Source organism: Spea bombifrons, chromosome 8, assembly GCF_027358695.1.
Source record: "Spea bombifrons isolate aSpeBom1 chromosome 8, aSpeBom1.2.pri, whole genome shotgun sequence".
NCBI lineage: Eukaryota > Metazoa > Chordata > Amphibia > Anura > Pelobatidae > Spea > Spea bombifrons.
The window spans coordinates 2,202,501-2,217,997 of NC_071094.1; the positions used below are offsets into that span (position 1 = coordinate 2,202,501).

Here is a 15,497-nt window from a genome sequence, read left to right on the forward strand (position 1 = left end):
CCAGCGCTGTATATAGTAATATAACCCCCAGCACTGTATACAGTAATATAACCCCCAGTGCTGTATACAGTAATATAACCCGCAGCGCTGTATACAGTAATATACCCCCCAGCGCTGTATATAGTAATATAACCCCCAGCACTGTATACAGTAATATAACCCCCAGCGCTGTTGTTGGTGACAAAAAACCTGGTTTTATCTCATTTTGTTCCAATAAACTCCCTTTATCTGCAGACCTGGAGCCGCCGTCGCTGTCAGTCATGTGATATTTCCCGGCTCAAACCCCACACTGAGCTGATGCTTTATGGCGATGCTAATGAAGTCCGTCCCTCCATAGACTATTATTAGCCAGAGAGTCCAACTGGGTGATTAAGACTGAGTCATTCTATTGTTCCCCACAGGCAGTATGATAAGGAGCCGCAGTGTTTGTCTAGTAGATCGGGGCACAGATCACAGAGCGAGAATCATACAGACGGCGAGCGGTTACAGCGTATTATATGTCCCTGACCTGCCGTACGGTCCGTTATTTTACCTCCACCAGTTCCTGCTTCTAGATTTACCCCCCGCTCCGCGACGCGAGAACATTTGGAGAGCGCTGCGATTATCAGGCCTGCCAAACATAAGAAAAGATATTTCAGGCGTTGGGTGACATCTGCTGCGAGACGCCATCTGTCCGAGCCGGCGTTCTGCTATCCCTAGGAGCTGACGCACGCCGTATAAAATAGGTTAATTAACCCCTGCCTGTCCTGCTCGCACTTTACCAGAAGCCCCAAAACACAGCTGCCGGTTCCTTCCGAGTAACAAAGAGAAATCCGACGCATTCTTCACATCCAAATCATACAAAATAACAAGAAAAAAGTACGAGTGGGAAAGCTGAGCGAGTTCATGGATTCCATTATTACCGTCGGCGGAATATTCAGATTATTGCTTTATTTACTCAATATTTATAAATATTATTTATAAACGCAAAAATACCGGCATTTTCTGAAAATCAGGAAAATAAATGTGCAATTCGTCCTCCAGTCGCTGTTAAAATTAGGAAAAGATTCCATTTATTTTCAGAATGTTTAGAGTTTTATTAAAGGGGCCGCTTACCGTCCTCAAGACCCCCAGCTGCAGCTGCCCTCCGTGTCCCAATGGTTCTTGGCAAGGATTGGCTGCTTGCGGCAGCCAATCAGTGGCAGCAAAGCGCCCCCATCGAAACTGACCCCTGCTTGCGGAGTTCACGGGGGGTTATTTTATGTCCGTGGAGGGTCTGACATCTTGTGTTTAGCCAATGTTCAGATTAAAGCCCCTGGAAGACTAATTTGTCACCCCCCCCGTAACAATGGAATGGTCCCATGGAAATCCCAATGCCGCCGTTGCTGTCAGTCATGTGATATTTTGGGTGACTTTCCCGGCTCAAACACCACACTGAGCTGATGCTTTATGGCGATGCTAATGAAGTCCGTTCCTCCATAGACTTCCATTAGTCAGAGAGTCCGACTGGTTGATTAAGACCCTGTTGCACATTCTTCCCATTGACTGATACCATTGTACTGCGCAGGGAAATATGATGGCGCTATATAAAATATTAATACCAGCAATGGAGACTTTATGCATTGGACAGATTAGGTCAAAAAAGGTCCAGAACGGCCAACCGATTGCAGCCAATGGGAAACGATCCGTCTCCAAGAATTTAACTGATTTCCTTATTAATTCAGTCCCTTTATTACCCAGAAACTCTTGTGATTATTTTAGATCTTGTGGCAATTTGTGGCCGATGCTGTCTGGAGCCAAAGTATAGATCGAGGCTGACACCGGGCCCTGCGTGGGGCTTCTTGGTCCAGCGGTCCTTTCTTGGCAGTGGAACTGAACGAGTTACGTTGGACTCGACTTATCCCTTATCTGCCCCAAGAGTCCTAAATTAACGAGGTCAGAGCCTCAGTAGCGCACGTTGTCAGGATGAGACCCCGGCGGTGATTTCCGGTCTCACGTATCGATCTGCGCCACATTTTTCTCTCTGTCCTATTAAGATAACGACAGAGCGCGGCGTCGGCAGAAACCAACGGAGGAAGTAAAATAATTTACAGCTGACGGCGTGGCGGAGACAGATAAATCTCTCCGAGAGGGGGAAGCAGCGCGGTTGGGCCATCAGAGGTTAGGATAGAAACAGGGCTTGGAGAGGATGGGATACCGCAGGACCCTCGGGGTTCCAGAGACCCAAAGGAGATGCAATGATTGCCAATTTAATCTCCAGACGCTGCCGAGAGATCTCAGCTTCTCGCGATCCTTTCCTTAGACCTGTTTCACTGAGCTGGGAAGCTGACGTTCTGCAACAAAGTATCTCAGATGCTTCTCCCGGGGTCTGGTGATTCGTGATAACTCCTCAGGAGATCAAGCTCACCGGAACTCAGCGGTCCTTTGGAACCTTAGTGTTGGCTTCGTCACGGCCTACAGGTGATCATTCTAGATGAGGACGGAGAACCCGGTCAGCGTTAGGAGAACAGACCCATTAATAAGTATCGCGGGTCCCAAACATATCCCACCAGGCTGCATCTTGTCCAAGGACCCCTGACTCTAGACGTAGAAGGGTAATGAGAGCCGGCGTACAAAGCGTCCCGGGGGGGCCGTTCTTCTTCTTCTCGTGTTTGCTCGGGAAGAGACCCCGTCTCTTCCGTTCTAACGTTTCTTCGCTCATGGAAAATGCGCTCTCGCTTTCTCTCCACGATTGAACGTCAGATTCTATCCCTCCGACAGCGCTGACCCACTTTCAGATACCTGAATGGCGGAAGGTTCCGGCTGGAAACTCTGCGACAAAGCGTTTAGAACTCAGCAAGTTCTACGACTTCACAGAGAGTTCCGCAAATAACACAATGTAACATTTCTGCGTCTGTTGCCGATTTCGGTTTGGGTCACTTTTAGGACTAAATAAAGAATTTCAATCAACCTTATGGGTTTTTTTTCTTAAAATATAATATTTTAAAGGGAAATTGTGCCAAGAAATGCATAGATTGTGTTTATTTAATGTAATGGCCTTTAAATTATTTTTAATAAATAATGAATTTTTTATTGGAAAAAAATTATAGACGTTAGGCTGAACCAAAAGGGCGATGCGTGATTCGTATTTTTAAATTTAAGTAAAAAATAAATATTATTTTTAAAAATAATGGAAAACGGGGTTCATTTGCTGATTAAATGAAAACTCAACTAAGGTCCGTAATGCATAGACAGAATTTCAATATAAAAGTTCAAATTTGAAACTTTAATTTAGAGAAATATGTTCAGAATGTGGAGAAAAAAATGTTTCCAACATAATAATTATTTACTTGAATAATTGACACAATTTTTGATTTGTGGTGGAATTTTTTTTTATTTTTTATATTTTTTATTTAGGTTTATTTATTTTATTTTTTTAAATCTATTTTGCAAGAATGAAAGTAATATTTCTTAAAATAATTAAAAAAGGATTCATTTTTTATTGAAAAATATATTTTTTTAGTAATTTAGTTAATTAATGTGGAGTAGGCAATGCAATTTTTAGAACAACAACCGGCATTGTGTGTATTAAAAAAAAAAAATCTAATTTAAATAGCAAGAGTTTTATTTTTTTTGGAAGGGTCACTTTAGATAAATTAAATAAAGATATTTTATGAAATGTAACCATCTATTTGTGTGAAAAAAAGACATTGGTGACATTTCGGATGGTAATGCGGAAAGGGTTAATAGGTTTGTACCATCCCTTGGAGGGCAGGTTTGGTACGTTCCGTCTTCTTTGTATCCCTTAAACGAGGCAGAGACCTCTGTGGTTCGCTGCGCCCGCGTCGGGAGAAGCATCCGTTTTATTGTATTCTTCCCTAATGGGCGCGCAGATCCCATGCCTGTTTAAATCCCCCTCACTCTATTACCCTCTACCACCTCTGCTGGGAGGCTGTTCCATTTATCTACTACCCTCTCGGCGAGCGTCCTGCCGGCCCTCCATCCGCCCCGCGTTCAGCCGCTTCTCTGAAACCAGATGATTTGGGAGGAATTAGACGTAATCACAGACGCAAATGCCCGATAGCAGCTGCAATAAGGACAGCGAAAATATATTGCCCTTCCCTGGTAATTATATTTTCTGGTGTGTGATTATATATATTTTTTTTCTCCCCAGTGATCCGAAATCCAAAACGCTTCTGCTCTCGACTTCCAACCCTAAAATCCCTTTTTTTACAGCCCTTTTCCTTCGCGCATGTTCGTCGGGTTTGAGCTTTTTAAGTTATTCTTAAGAATTAATCTCTGTTTGAATGTATCCAACCCTGTTCTTTTTACTGATCCCTGCAAATTATATATATAGAAAATATGATAAATATATAATAATCAGTAACAATAAATTGGTCAGGAGGAGTCAGGGGGAGTCAGGGGGAGTCAGGGGGGAGTCAGGGGGAGTCAGGAGGAGTCAGGGGGAGTCAGGGGGAGTCAGGTGTCTGCTGGGAATCATTATCTAAGCACAATATTTTAAGACTATTACCCCGTCTCTCGCGGCTTCGTGGGTAATGCATGGGTTAATCGGATGAGCCCTGGGAGGACGTGTATTGATATTACCCCAATCTGATGGATCTGTCAGTGGTTGTGCTGCTGAACATCATTTTAATTTCATTTTTTCCTCCCCTCGCATCCTTCGTTGGCCAGAGCTGCCACTTCTGGAGCTTGTCTCCTCTGATTCGTCCTAATTAACCCTTTTAACAAACAACCCCCTAGCGAAAGCCCCCCCCCCCGATATTTTAAGCTTTTTTTAGAAGTCATCATAGTCTCAGAGAGACGAAGGCTTCAGTGTCCTGGTCCCGGTTATCACGCCTGGAATTTCCCGGCCATTACGAAGCCTTCATAGAATTTTCTCGAATTCTGACCTCCTCCCCGAGCGAATGGCGGAATTGAGCTTTGAATCAGGCGATGAGACGTTCTACCAGGGATGGATTATCCAAAAAATTCACAACTTACCTTCTGTGTTTAGTACAGGTTCGTAAAGGGATGGTAAAGCCGTCTCAGTATAGGAGGAGTATATAGGATAAAGGTAAAGGAGAAGGGTGTCTGAAAAGGGAGCATGAACATGTAGGAGAAGAGTGTAGAAGAACGTAGGTGAAGAGTGTAGAAGAATGTAGAAGAAGGATAAAAGAGAAGAGTGTTAAGAAAGGATGTAGGATAAGAGTGTGGAAGGGTGTAGAAGAATGTAGGAGAACTGTGTAGAAGAATGAAGAAGAAGGGTGTAGAAGAATGTAGGAGAACTGCGTAGAAGAATGTAGGAGAAGGATGTAAGAGAATGTAGAAGAATTGTGTAGAAGAATGTAGGAGAAGGGTGTAAGAGAATGTAAAGAAAGGGCAGAGAAGGGTATAGGACAGGGGCATGGGAGACAATCAGTTTGAGATTCCTTCGATACAGCAGAGGGACCCCGTTCATTAAAATCCATCGCCGGATAAATATTTTGCAGCCGCCTGTTTCAGGTCCCGTAAACAACCGGCCAAAAGCCTTCGAACCCCCGGGGAAAAAAAATATATTTTTTAAGAAACAAAATTACAGTTTTTTTAAGGAACGACCCCTCGGGCTCACATCTTACCTTCAGACTCCTAAAGTCCAAGGTGGACCAAGGTCTGACCGATGGGTTGTTAAAGAGAAAGACAGAGGAAGAATCCCAAGCATCGGCCGCGGGGTTTATAGAATTCCATTTCATTTCTTCCCAGGAAGGGTTAATGAACGTGTAAAATATATTGTTTTTTCTGCACTAACGGAGCCGTTTATTGCTTTAGAAAATTTCATTTCCTTGACTTGTGTTTTGTTTTTTTTTGCATGAATCGCCGAGCCTTCTTGATTTGGGTCTAAGCAGATCTTTGCTCGCAGAACCCCCCCCCCAATCTTTCCGGTCCGTTGGGATGAGAATTCCACAGGTGCACATGACACACACGCACACGCACACGCACGCACACGCGCACACGCACACACGCACACACGCACACACACACACGCACACACGCACACACACACGCGCACACACACGCACACGCGCACGCACACGCGCACACACACGCACACGCGCACGCACACGCGCACACACACGCACACGCGCACACACACTCACACACGCACGCGCACACACACACACACTCACACACACACGCACACACACACACGCACACGAGCACACACGCCCACGCCTCTGCGTCTGACCGATGCCTCGGATACACCACGCATCGCTACGCAGGGAAAGCTTAACAAAGAGTAAAGACCAATCAAACGCTAAGAACAGAAATTGGTCATTAATAGGGAAATATAATAGGATTTGGGAAATAAATGAGAAAAGTCGCCTCGCCGGATGCGCTGGAGATATATATATGGTTACATTACTTTAGTTAATAAGGGAGCACGGCCTCTCGCTCTCGCTCTCGCTCTCTCTCTCTCTCTCCCTCTCACGCCGGTGGAAATTATTATTATTATTATCTACTGTTTTATATATAGCGCCATCATATTCCGCAGCGCTGTGCAATGGGCTTGTCTCTTAAGCTATTAAGTAGATGGTAGATAAGTGGAACGGCCTCCCAGCAGAAGTGGTAGAGTGTAATACATGCATGCGATAGACATACGGCTCCTGAAGACCGTTTTGCGGCCCCCCGCGCTGTCATCGTACGGATTGGAATCGATTTCGTCCTTGGTTTTGGGTCTGTGTATGAAATTGACTTTGTCTGCCATAAAAGTCTCGGCGAGATTGTTTTTTTATGAATGGCGGGAGGCCGGGGTTTATTGATTGACAGAGATAAGAAGAGGCAGTCCTTGGAGGCCCGAGGGAGGCGGTAGCGCCGTTAATAGCCTGAAGCAGACATCCCGTGAAGGTTCTAACGTACGACTTTCTCCTCGCCCGTGATTTGAATTTGTGACGGAAATCCTCGCTTCGCTGCCAACGGAACGTGAAGTATCTTCAGAAAATGATCAGCAAAGATCTGATCCCCCGCAGGGGAGGCGGACGGACACCACACAGACTAATTACCCAAAGCACAATCAATATGATTTACTGCAGCGTCAGCGATTCCAGCGAGAACCTTAAAGGTTTATTCCGAGCAGGAGATAAATCAAAGGATACGCTGCGCCACGTCTCATCTTACAGGGGAATAACACCCCCCCGGCGCTGTATACAGATATATACCCCCCCCGGGCTGTATACAGATATATACCCCCCCCCCCCGGCGCTGTATACAGATATATACCCCCCCGGCACTGTATACAGATATATACCCCCCCCCGGCGCTGTATACAGATATATACCGCCCCCGGCACTGTATACAGATATATACCCCCCAGCGCTGTATACAGATATATACCCCCCCGGCGCTGTATACAGATATATTAACCCCCCCCCCGGCACTGTATACAGTAATGTCAGTCGGTGACAAAAAGCTGGCTTTTATCTCATTTTCCCCCAATAATCTCCCTTTATCTGCAGACCTGGAGCCGCCGTCGCTGTCAGTCATGTGATATTTTGGGTGACTTTCCCGGTTCAAACACCACACTGAGCTGATGCTTTATGGCGATGCTAATGAAGTCCTTTCCTCTGTAGACTCTTATTAGTCAGACTGGGTCATTAAGACCGAGCCATTCTATTGTTCCCCACAGGCAGTATGATAAGGAGTCGGGGGGTTTAGTAGATCGGGGGTCAGATAACAGAGCGAGAATCATATAAACGGCTGCCTGAAAACATTATATTATGGGGGGCCAAAACTACAATTGTTTTTTTTTTTTTTATCATATATTTTACTGCATTTTTCCCGGGCAGGTCTCTCGGGGTATAAGCGGCCGTTTAGTTGTAATTCCTGTCTTGTTTAATTCTGTGCTTTGAAAATATCTTAAAACATGAGAATAAGGAGCGAAGGGAGCCTGTGGGAAGTTACTGTTACATAACGACCGGGGAGAGCCATATGGAGCCGTGATAATAAGTTTACTCAGTAAGTGGGTCAGGATTTATGGCTTCCTCGCGCCTCTGAGACGCCTTTTATGCCCCGAATCACCCGCGGTTCCCACGATTCTATGGTACGGGGAAAAAAAAGAAATCAAAGGATCCGGTTGGCATGAAATGGAAGCGTCCTGAGTCTGTGTTCTCATGATAGAAGCGCGAACGTAACGCAGCCAACTGGCACTGAGAAAAAAAGGGACTTTTAAGTTTAATTGTGCCGTTTGAATGCAGTACCCATTGTACAGCGCTGAGTGACACGCTCATACGCATACTTATACACATACTTCCTCTCACACACACACATTCATGCTCTCACACACACACATACACATTCATGCTCACACAGTTACACATTCATGTTCACACACACTTACACATTCATGCTAATGCACACTTACACATACACATTCATGCTCACACACGCTTACACATTCATGCTCACACACACACATACACATTCATGCTCACACACACTTGCACATTCTTGCTCACACATACACACACACACACGTACACATTCATGCTCTCACACACATATACACATTCATGCTCTCACACACCTACACATATACATTCATGCTCACACTCATAAACATTCATGCTAACACACACTTATACACATTCATGCTCTCTCACACACACACTTACACATTCATGCTCACACACACTTACACATTCATGCTCTTACATCCACTAAAATACATACTGTTCCTGCTTTTGAATCCTTGGAAAAAGGGGCTAATAGCATTGATCAGGGCCTGTGGTTGGCGATGTGTTAATAAAGAAGTGCCACCATCGGGGGAAGTTATGCATGGAACTTTTAAAGGGACCTTATAGCGCAGGTAGAAGACGTTCAGCCGCGCATGAAGAGGCGATTAGATGTCTGTGTTCTGAACGCCTCAGCTTGCGGAAGGCGGGAGATGACTGTGAGTTTAACTCTCTTCCCATGTAATAAAGCTTTTAAACCGTTCCTAGTCCGGAGGGATGGATTAGGAATTCAGCGTGATCTCCAGCGAGCTGTTCTGACATGCGCCGCACGCTATTAATCTCCAATGCAGAATCAGAGATGAACACAACGTAGGGCACTCACTGCCCGGGCGATAACGCTGATTACCCGGGACCCCGTGGACCTGACAATGTTCCTGCGCGGTCGGGGGGCTCTATGTCGCACAGCATGAAATTACTTTACAAATTTGGTACTCTTCTAGTTTTCAAACCGGCGATCTGTCCTGGTTGAAAATTCAATTTCCGGAGGGCTTACAGGATCTGAGGTCTGCAAAGACCCAGAAATACGGCCAAAAAAGGTAAAATCATCATATTTGGTTTTAATTATTATTATTATTTTGCAAAACATTGCATCCCTATTGTTGCATTTTAGTACAAAAGAAGCCAAGGAAAGTAAATTTACCAATTTTGATTATATTAAAAAAAACAAAAATTGATACTAAAACGCCATAAAATCTTTCCTAGGATCCACCATCTCCCTGTGTGTGTTAAAAACATTTATTTTTATATTTTTTTTTCTTAAAGCATGGAAAAAACAGCTGTAATATGAAGTATTACTGATCATTACTGTTACAGACACATGATATTTGAGACAGCTCTCCTGCCCGAGCCGATGTTTATGGAATAAATGTACGAGTGATGCTTTAATTCCTGCAATTCCAGGCTCCTTCCGTCCGAATTTAATTTAAATTTTTTTTTTCAAAATGATCGCTGTATACGGTTTGGGTAAAATTCCCCAAATCTGACTTTTCTTTCTGCTTTCTCCTTTTTGGACACTAGAGGGCAGCAGCGATTGACTTCTTTATGCATTAAACCCCAGGTATAGAATTAAGAGAAAAAAAATATTATTATTATTAATTTATATAGCGCCTTCATATCCTGTAGCGTTGTACAACGGTTGAACAGCACATCACAAGTAGTGTACATCATAACAATTTGGACCCATAGAAACAAGCCTTGCTCAAAGAGCTTACGATCTATTGGGATATATTACGTAAGAGGTCATTTATTGCCTCGTGAATCGAGCCATATTTTATTGCACGAGGATTTTGATAATTTATGAAAAAAAGGCAAAGTATCCACCAATTAATTTTTGATGATTATTGATGAGCGCACGAGCAGATGTATATAATTAAGGGTTACGTTTAAAATGCTGCAGCTACGATCCAAGATGGTTGGCTGCCGGGATCTTGGAGCTGAAGAGGTTAAAATTCTGGCGCCCCGGCGACGGCAGCGGCTCTTTATTATATAACGGATGGGAGTTACGGTATCGCCGGGGAGCGTTGGAGCGCGCTAACAGCCATTACGGGTATCACATGGTGAGCCGCGCAGGCAGCCAGGTATCCCAGACGGGCGGCTGTCAGTTCGCATCCGTCCAAGCGGGGTGAGGTTATTGTGAACGGCCCCCGCTAACCTCCTATCGCCGTCTCGCTCCCGCCGCTCCCGTCTGACAGATTCAATCTATCACTGATTTACTAAATACCCAGCCCGGAGAGGAATGAGCGGATATGTAAATAAATAATAAACAATAATAAGTGACGTCCGCGCGGCCAGCGGACTTCAACCAAGAAGGGGACTGAGGAGACGTGACAGAGACCCCGGCTGACCCCCCAAAACTGCCTTCAACCCTTCCCGTGAAAGCGCAAAACATGACTTTATCGAGCATCATAGAAACACAGACTCTCCCGGCAGATCGGCCCCATTCGGCCCCCGTCTAGTCGCCTGTTTCTCCTGCTGTAACGACTCAAACCTTAATCAGTCGTTGGTCTCGTCTGATTCAGGAGCCGTATGTCTATCCCATGCATGTTTAATCCCCTCACTGTATTACCCTCTACCACCTCTGCTGGGAGGCTGAGATGGGCCGAGTGGGTCTTATCTGCCAGCAGATTCAAAGTTTCTATCTGAGCCTAAAGAATATTAAGTGAGGTTTGCGCATTTAATAAAAATGTATATCGTTTTATTACCCCAAGAGAAAATTAAGTTTTCAGTTGCAGTTCACACCTTTTTATTGGGCCAGAAATTGTGACATCAGCTTTTAGAGCCTCAGCGGTCTCCTCTTTAGGTTGAATACTCGGTGCAGGAATGGTGGTTTTGGATAATCCCCGCTGTGTGTGTTTAAACGGGCCAAACAGTTCTGCTGCCGGGAACTGCCTTTCCTCCAGCGAGCGTTCAGATGGACTCGCGATATTCTGCCAAACAAACTTTTATTTGTTTTAATTCTTAACAGAATTCCAATTACAGAACACGATGTGAACCAAACAAACCAAACAAACAAACAAACCAAACAAACAAACCAAACAAACAAACAAACCAAACAAACAAACAAACCAAACAAACAAACCATACAAACAAACAAACCAAACAAACAAACAAACCAAACCAAACCAAACAAACCAAACAAACCAAACCAACCAAACAAACAAACAAACAAACAAACCAAACAAACAAACCAAACACACAAACCAAACAAACAAACAAACCAAACAAACAAACCAAACAAACAAACCAAACAAACAAACAAACCAAACAAACCAAACAAACAAACCAAACAAACAAACAAACAAACCAAACAAACAAACCATACAAACAAACCAAACAAACCAAACAAGCAAACCAAACAAACAAACAAAGAAAACAAAACAAACAAACAAACAAACCAAACCAAACAAACAAACCAAACAAACAAACCAAACAAACCAAACAAACCAAACAAACAAACCAAACAAACCAAACAAGCAAACCAAACAAACAAACAAATCAAACAAACAAACCAAACAAACAAACCAAACAAACAAACCAAACAAACAAACAAACAAAACAAACAAACAAACCAAACCAATCAAACAAACCAAACAAACATGTCTGGACCACCGGGATTCCGCAGGACGTATATCTTTAAAAAAAATGATTTTGAGCCATAAAAAAATAAATAAAAATATATATTTCAGGCCAAAAAAAAATTTGATTTCGATGCTTTCCCGGGGATACGGCTTTTTAATGATATGCAGAGTGATTTAGGAGACGCTTTGTGACCCCGGGATTCCGTTTTAAGCCAATAGAGGTTAAAGAGTTCGCTGTGTTTAACACTTGGGGTGCCGCGTGGTGGCCCTCGAAGGGTTAAACCCGCAGGTTACGGCAAGTTTGGGGTTAAGTGGAGCCCCCCTCTCGTCCGGAGTGTAGTTCCCCTGAGGACACTCTGTGTGTTTCTCTGTCAGTTGAATTCCATGTGAGCTGAAATTCTTTGTCCAGCTGCGTTGGTCTCCTCCCAAACCTCAAGGTCTAGACAAGAATTCGGGATGAGTGCCACGACACCTATCTGAAGCAAACCTGCTACTCACCGCTTTCTCGTGTTATTCGGCTGTGACGTGCGAAGAAGAGACCTCTGAGGCCTCGTGTCGCCGCATAGCTTGGTCTACACCTGGCCCCTCTCACTTTATGGCGAGTCTAGCGGTGGCAGCTGGCAGGATAGTAATATTTTCGCTACATTGTATCGCTGATTTGTAACAAGCCGCACCACATACTTGCATCAACATTTCAGCGCAAGAGGTCCACTAAGTTAGAGTGATGATTCAATCATAACAACCAACATGCTTGTGTTTAAAGGGAATGTTTCATTATAATGCTTATAGTTTGCTGACATGATGTATCACGCTGTCATTTTATGTGCAAATGCCTGTTTTTATGTAATATACGGCTCTGGAATCCTCATGTGTAGGCGGCCATTTTGAGCCTTTTAGTACCCGCCCACTGCCTCATCCTCTTCATGGCTGAGTGTGGGTCGTTTTTTTGTATCATTTTATTGTTATTTTTTTGTTTTAACCTTGGGCTCAGCTTAATGGTCTTAAGAGACAAAAAACGACAGCCTTGCCCAAAAAGCTTAAATTGCACAAAATTCACTTAAATTGAAGGTCACAGGTGGACCCCCTTTTCGAAATCAAAGGCGGGACTGCCCTGGGCCACAGAGTCCATTATCAAACCACATCGTGCCTTTAAAGGAAAGATGAATGGCTTAGGGGACCCTACCCGGTCCGTACCCCCCCCCGCCCCCCCGGTGGTATCTGACTTGCCCTGACCAATAGCCGCGTATCTTGAAACGGGGGAGCTCAACGACGGAAGAGATTAGAATCGCAAACAGCGGATATAACAAAGACGTCAAACTCCATATCGCTACAGAAATCTATTTTTTTAAGTAAACTCCCTGTTTTTTCCGTCGCTCGTCGAGCCGAAAGACCCGGATTCTCGCTTTCCTGGTGAATACGACGGGGCATTTATAATTCATTCTTCTGTATGACTTCAGCTGCCTTCTCGGCTCAGTTTAATGGCTTGTTGGTGTTCATCCATGAAACCACATTTGATATAAAACATGACCAGGAACCGTTCGTCTCCGGAAAACCCTCGTTTGGTCTTTAAAGTTCTGGAACCCCCCCCGAGGATGTAATGTCGCTGCTTGGGGGGGGGGCCTCAAATTTAAGACGGGGAGTTGCGTCCCGTGTTTAAAATCATGTCGGGTACGGACGGAATTTTATCGACATAGAGAGAAGTCTTGATCCGATCTGAGTTTTGTACTGAAAAGAACCTGGAACAAAATGAGTAAATTTCTTAAAATCTTAAGACTTTTCTTACAAACCCCTCCCCCATTTTATGCTCCATCAAATATACAACAAATATTTAACATTTTAAAAGTGTAAGTAGGGTAACATTGTAACAAATAAAAGTTACAAACATTTAACGTTGTATCATTATGAAGGAAGGCGCTCGAAGAAGCTTAGTTTTGATGGACTTGGCTTTGGAAGAGGTTCTTCCGGCCAGAAACGAGGCCTGGATTGGATCGTTGTGTCCCTCGGGTTCTAGAACACAATGGACCTTATGGAACTCCAGGAGCTTCATAACAAGCGATCCTGCAGAGCGTTCCTCTGGGTTTTTTCCTGGCTGATAATGAGATGAAGGCTTGTGTCTTGACGAGGCGTCTTCTCGCTGACCTTCGCTTTGTCTTTCAGGCAGTTAATGGAGAGAGGGTCGAATGACAGCCGGGACCGTTGTTATCACCGGTGGAATATTAGCGACTGTTATCCTCCTCTGTATCATCGCTGTTCTCTGCTACTGTAGACTACAGGTAAGAGAATACGGATCAATGCAATACCCGGGGTGGGGCGGGACGCACAATTTGGGTCAACAGCAGAAGGTTGGAAAACCAACTAAGGTTCACTGAAGTCCACCCCATTTCATTTTTTTAGGGCTCAGAAAAGATCTGAAGGGTCAACATCTGGAATCCTTTAAAATTGTGGTTTTTGTTTTTCCTTTGTGCCCCAAAAACATCAGATTTTTAAAGGACGTTCCATGACTTTTACTTACATATTATTATTATTATTATTATCAGATTACGTTAATTCTATTTAAGGTTGAGCTTTCAAAAGGTCCAGCCAGCGTGACCTTCTCGGGTGATACATTTTTGTGCTTAGATTGTCCGTAACATTGTATCGCGCACGCATTTTATGTTTTATCACTTGGTTTGCGGTAACAAAGTCTCGTTCTTTATCGCCTCAGTATTACTGCTGTAAGAAGGAGGATTCCGAAGAGGATGAGGAGGAACCCGACTTTGCCGTGCATTCGCGCTTCCCCCCGGTGCACTGTAATAGGAATGTAGTCTTGGCCAATGGGCCGTCCATCTACTCCTCTCCGTACAACAAGAAGCACCAGCACTGCCGCAGCGTCTACCAAGGCTGCTCGCACCATGACGCTCCGGCCTTCCTCCTGCACCCGCCCGACGAGGTCCGCAACGGCGGAGAACGCATCACCTACAAGACCATCAGCCAGGAGGAGATCGAGCTGCCCGTCAGCCTCGGCGACCTGCAGGTGCTCAACCCCAACCGGCTGTCCGCCATGAGGGAGGCCTTCTCCCGGAGCCGAAGCATAAGCACAGATGTGTAAGGTGTCCACGCTGGCCCACCCCGCAGACCGGAGACATTCCAGCCGCTGCGTTCCTCGGCCCCAAGCACGAGACAGCGCGATGTTCAGCACCGTGACTTTTTACGCCCCTCCCCCCCATCACATTTTTCCTTTTAAAAAACAACTTTTTGAGTGTTTTTAGGATACAAAACATAATTCCTATAATCCTATAATGTCAGAATTGTGCAGTTAAGCAAAAAAAACAAAATCATAAAGAATGCACAGTACTGCGACGTTTGAGTCATATATATATTTTCTTCTGAAAGCTCGTCTCTCACTGCTGTATCCGTTCTGAATTAATGGAAAGTGTTTTGAATCTATGAATGTATTCGTATTATATATGGGATATAAGTGGATATCTATACATATATATAAAAAAATTAATCACTATTTCAAAATGTTAGGCGGAAAAAAAAAAAAAAGGATAAAAAGAGAATGGGGGGGTGGTGTCGACTTTTTTGCTCCATAACCGCTGGGTTTTGGATGCCGTGGAGGATTTTGTATGAATAATTACAAAAAATGTCTTATAGGCTGATAATTATGCTAAACGCGGACTTTAGACACTTAATTTGGGATGAATATTTATGCAAG

At 44.2% G+C, this 15,497-nt stretch overlaps 1 protein-coding gene across 1 annotated transcript in view; it reads left to right on the forward strand.

The window, feature by feature from the left end:
* The window catches only part of FAM163B (family with sequence similarity 163 member B), a 22,244-nt gene extending 7,092 nt beyond the window's left edge, over positions 1 to 15,152 (forward strand). Inside the window, exons 2-3 of the mRNA XM_053473679.1 lie at positions 13,958 to 14,073; positions 14,505 to 15,152. Of these exons, the coding sequence (XP_053329654.1) occupies positions 13,981 to 14,073; positions 14,505 to 14,888 (477 nt within the window). The 5' untranslated portion in view covers positions 13,958 to 13,980 and the 3' untranslated portion in view covers positions 14,889 to 15,152. The remainder of the gene's footprint in view (positions 1 to 13,957; positions 14,074 to 14,504) is intronic.
* Positions 15,153 to 15,497: the final 345 nt, after the last annotated feature.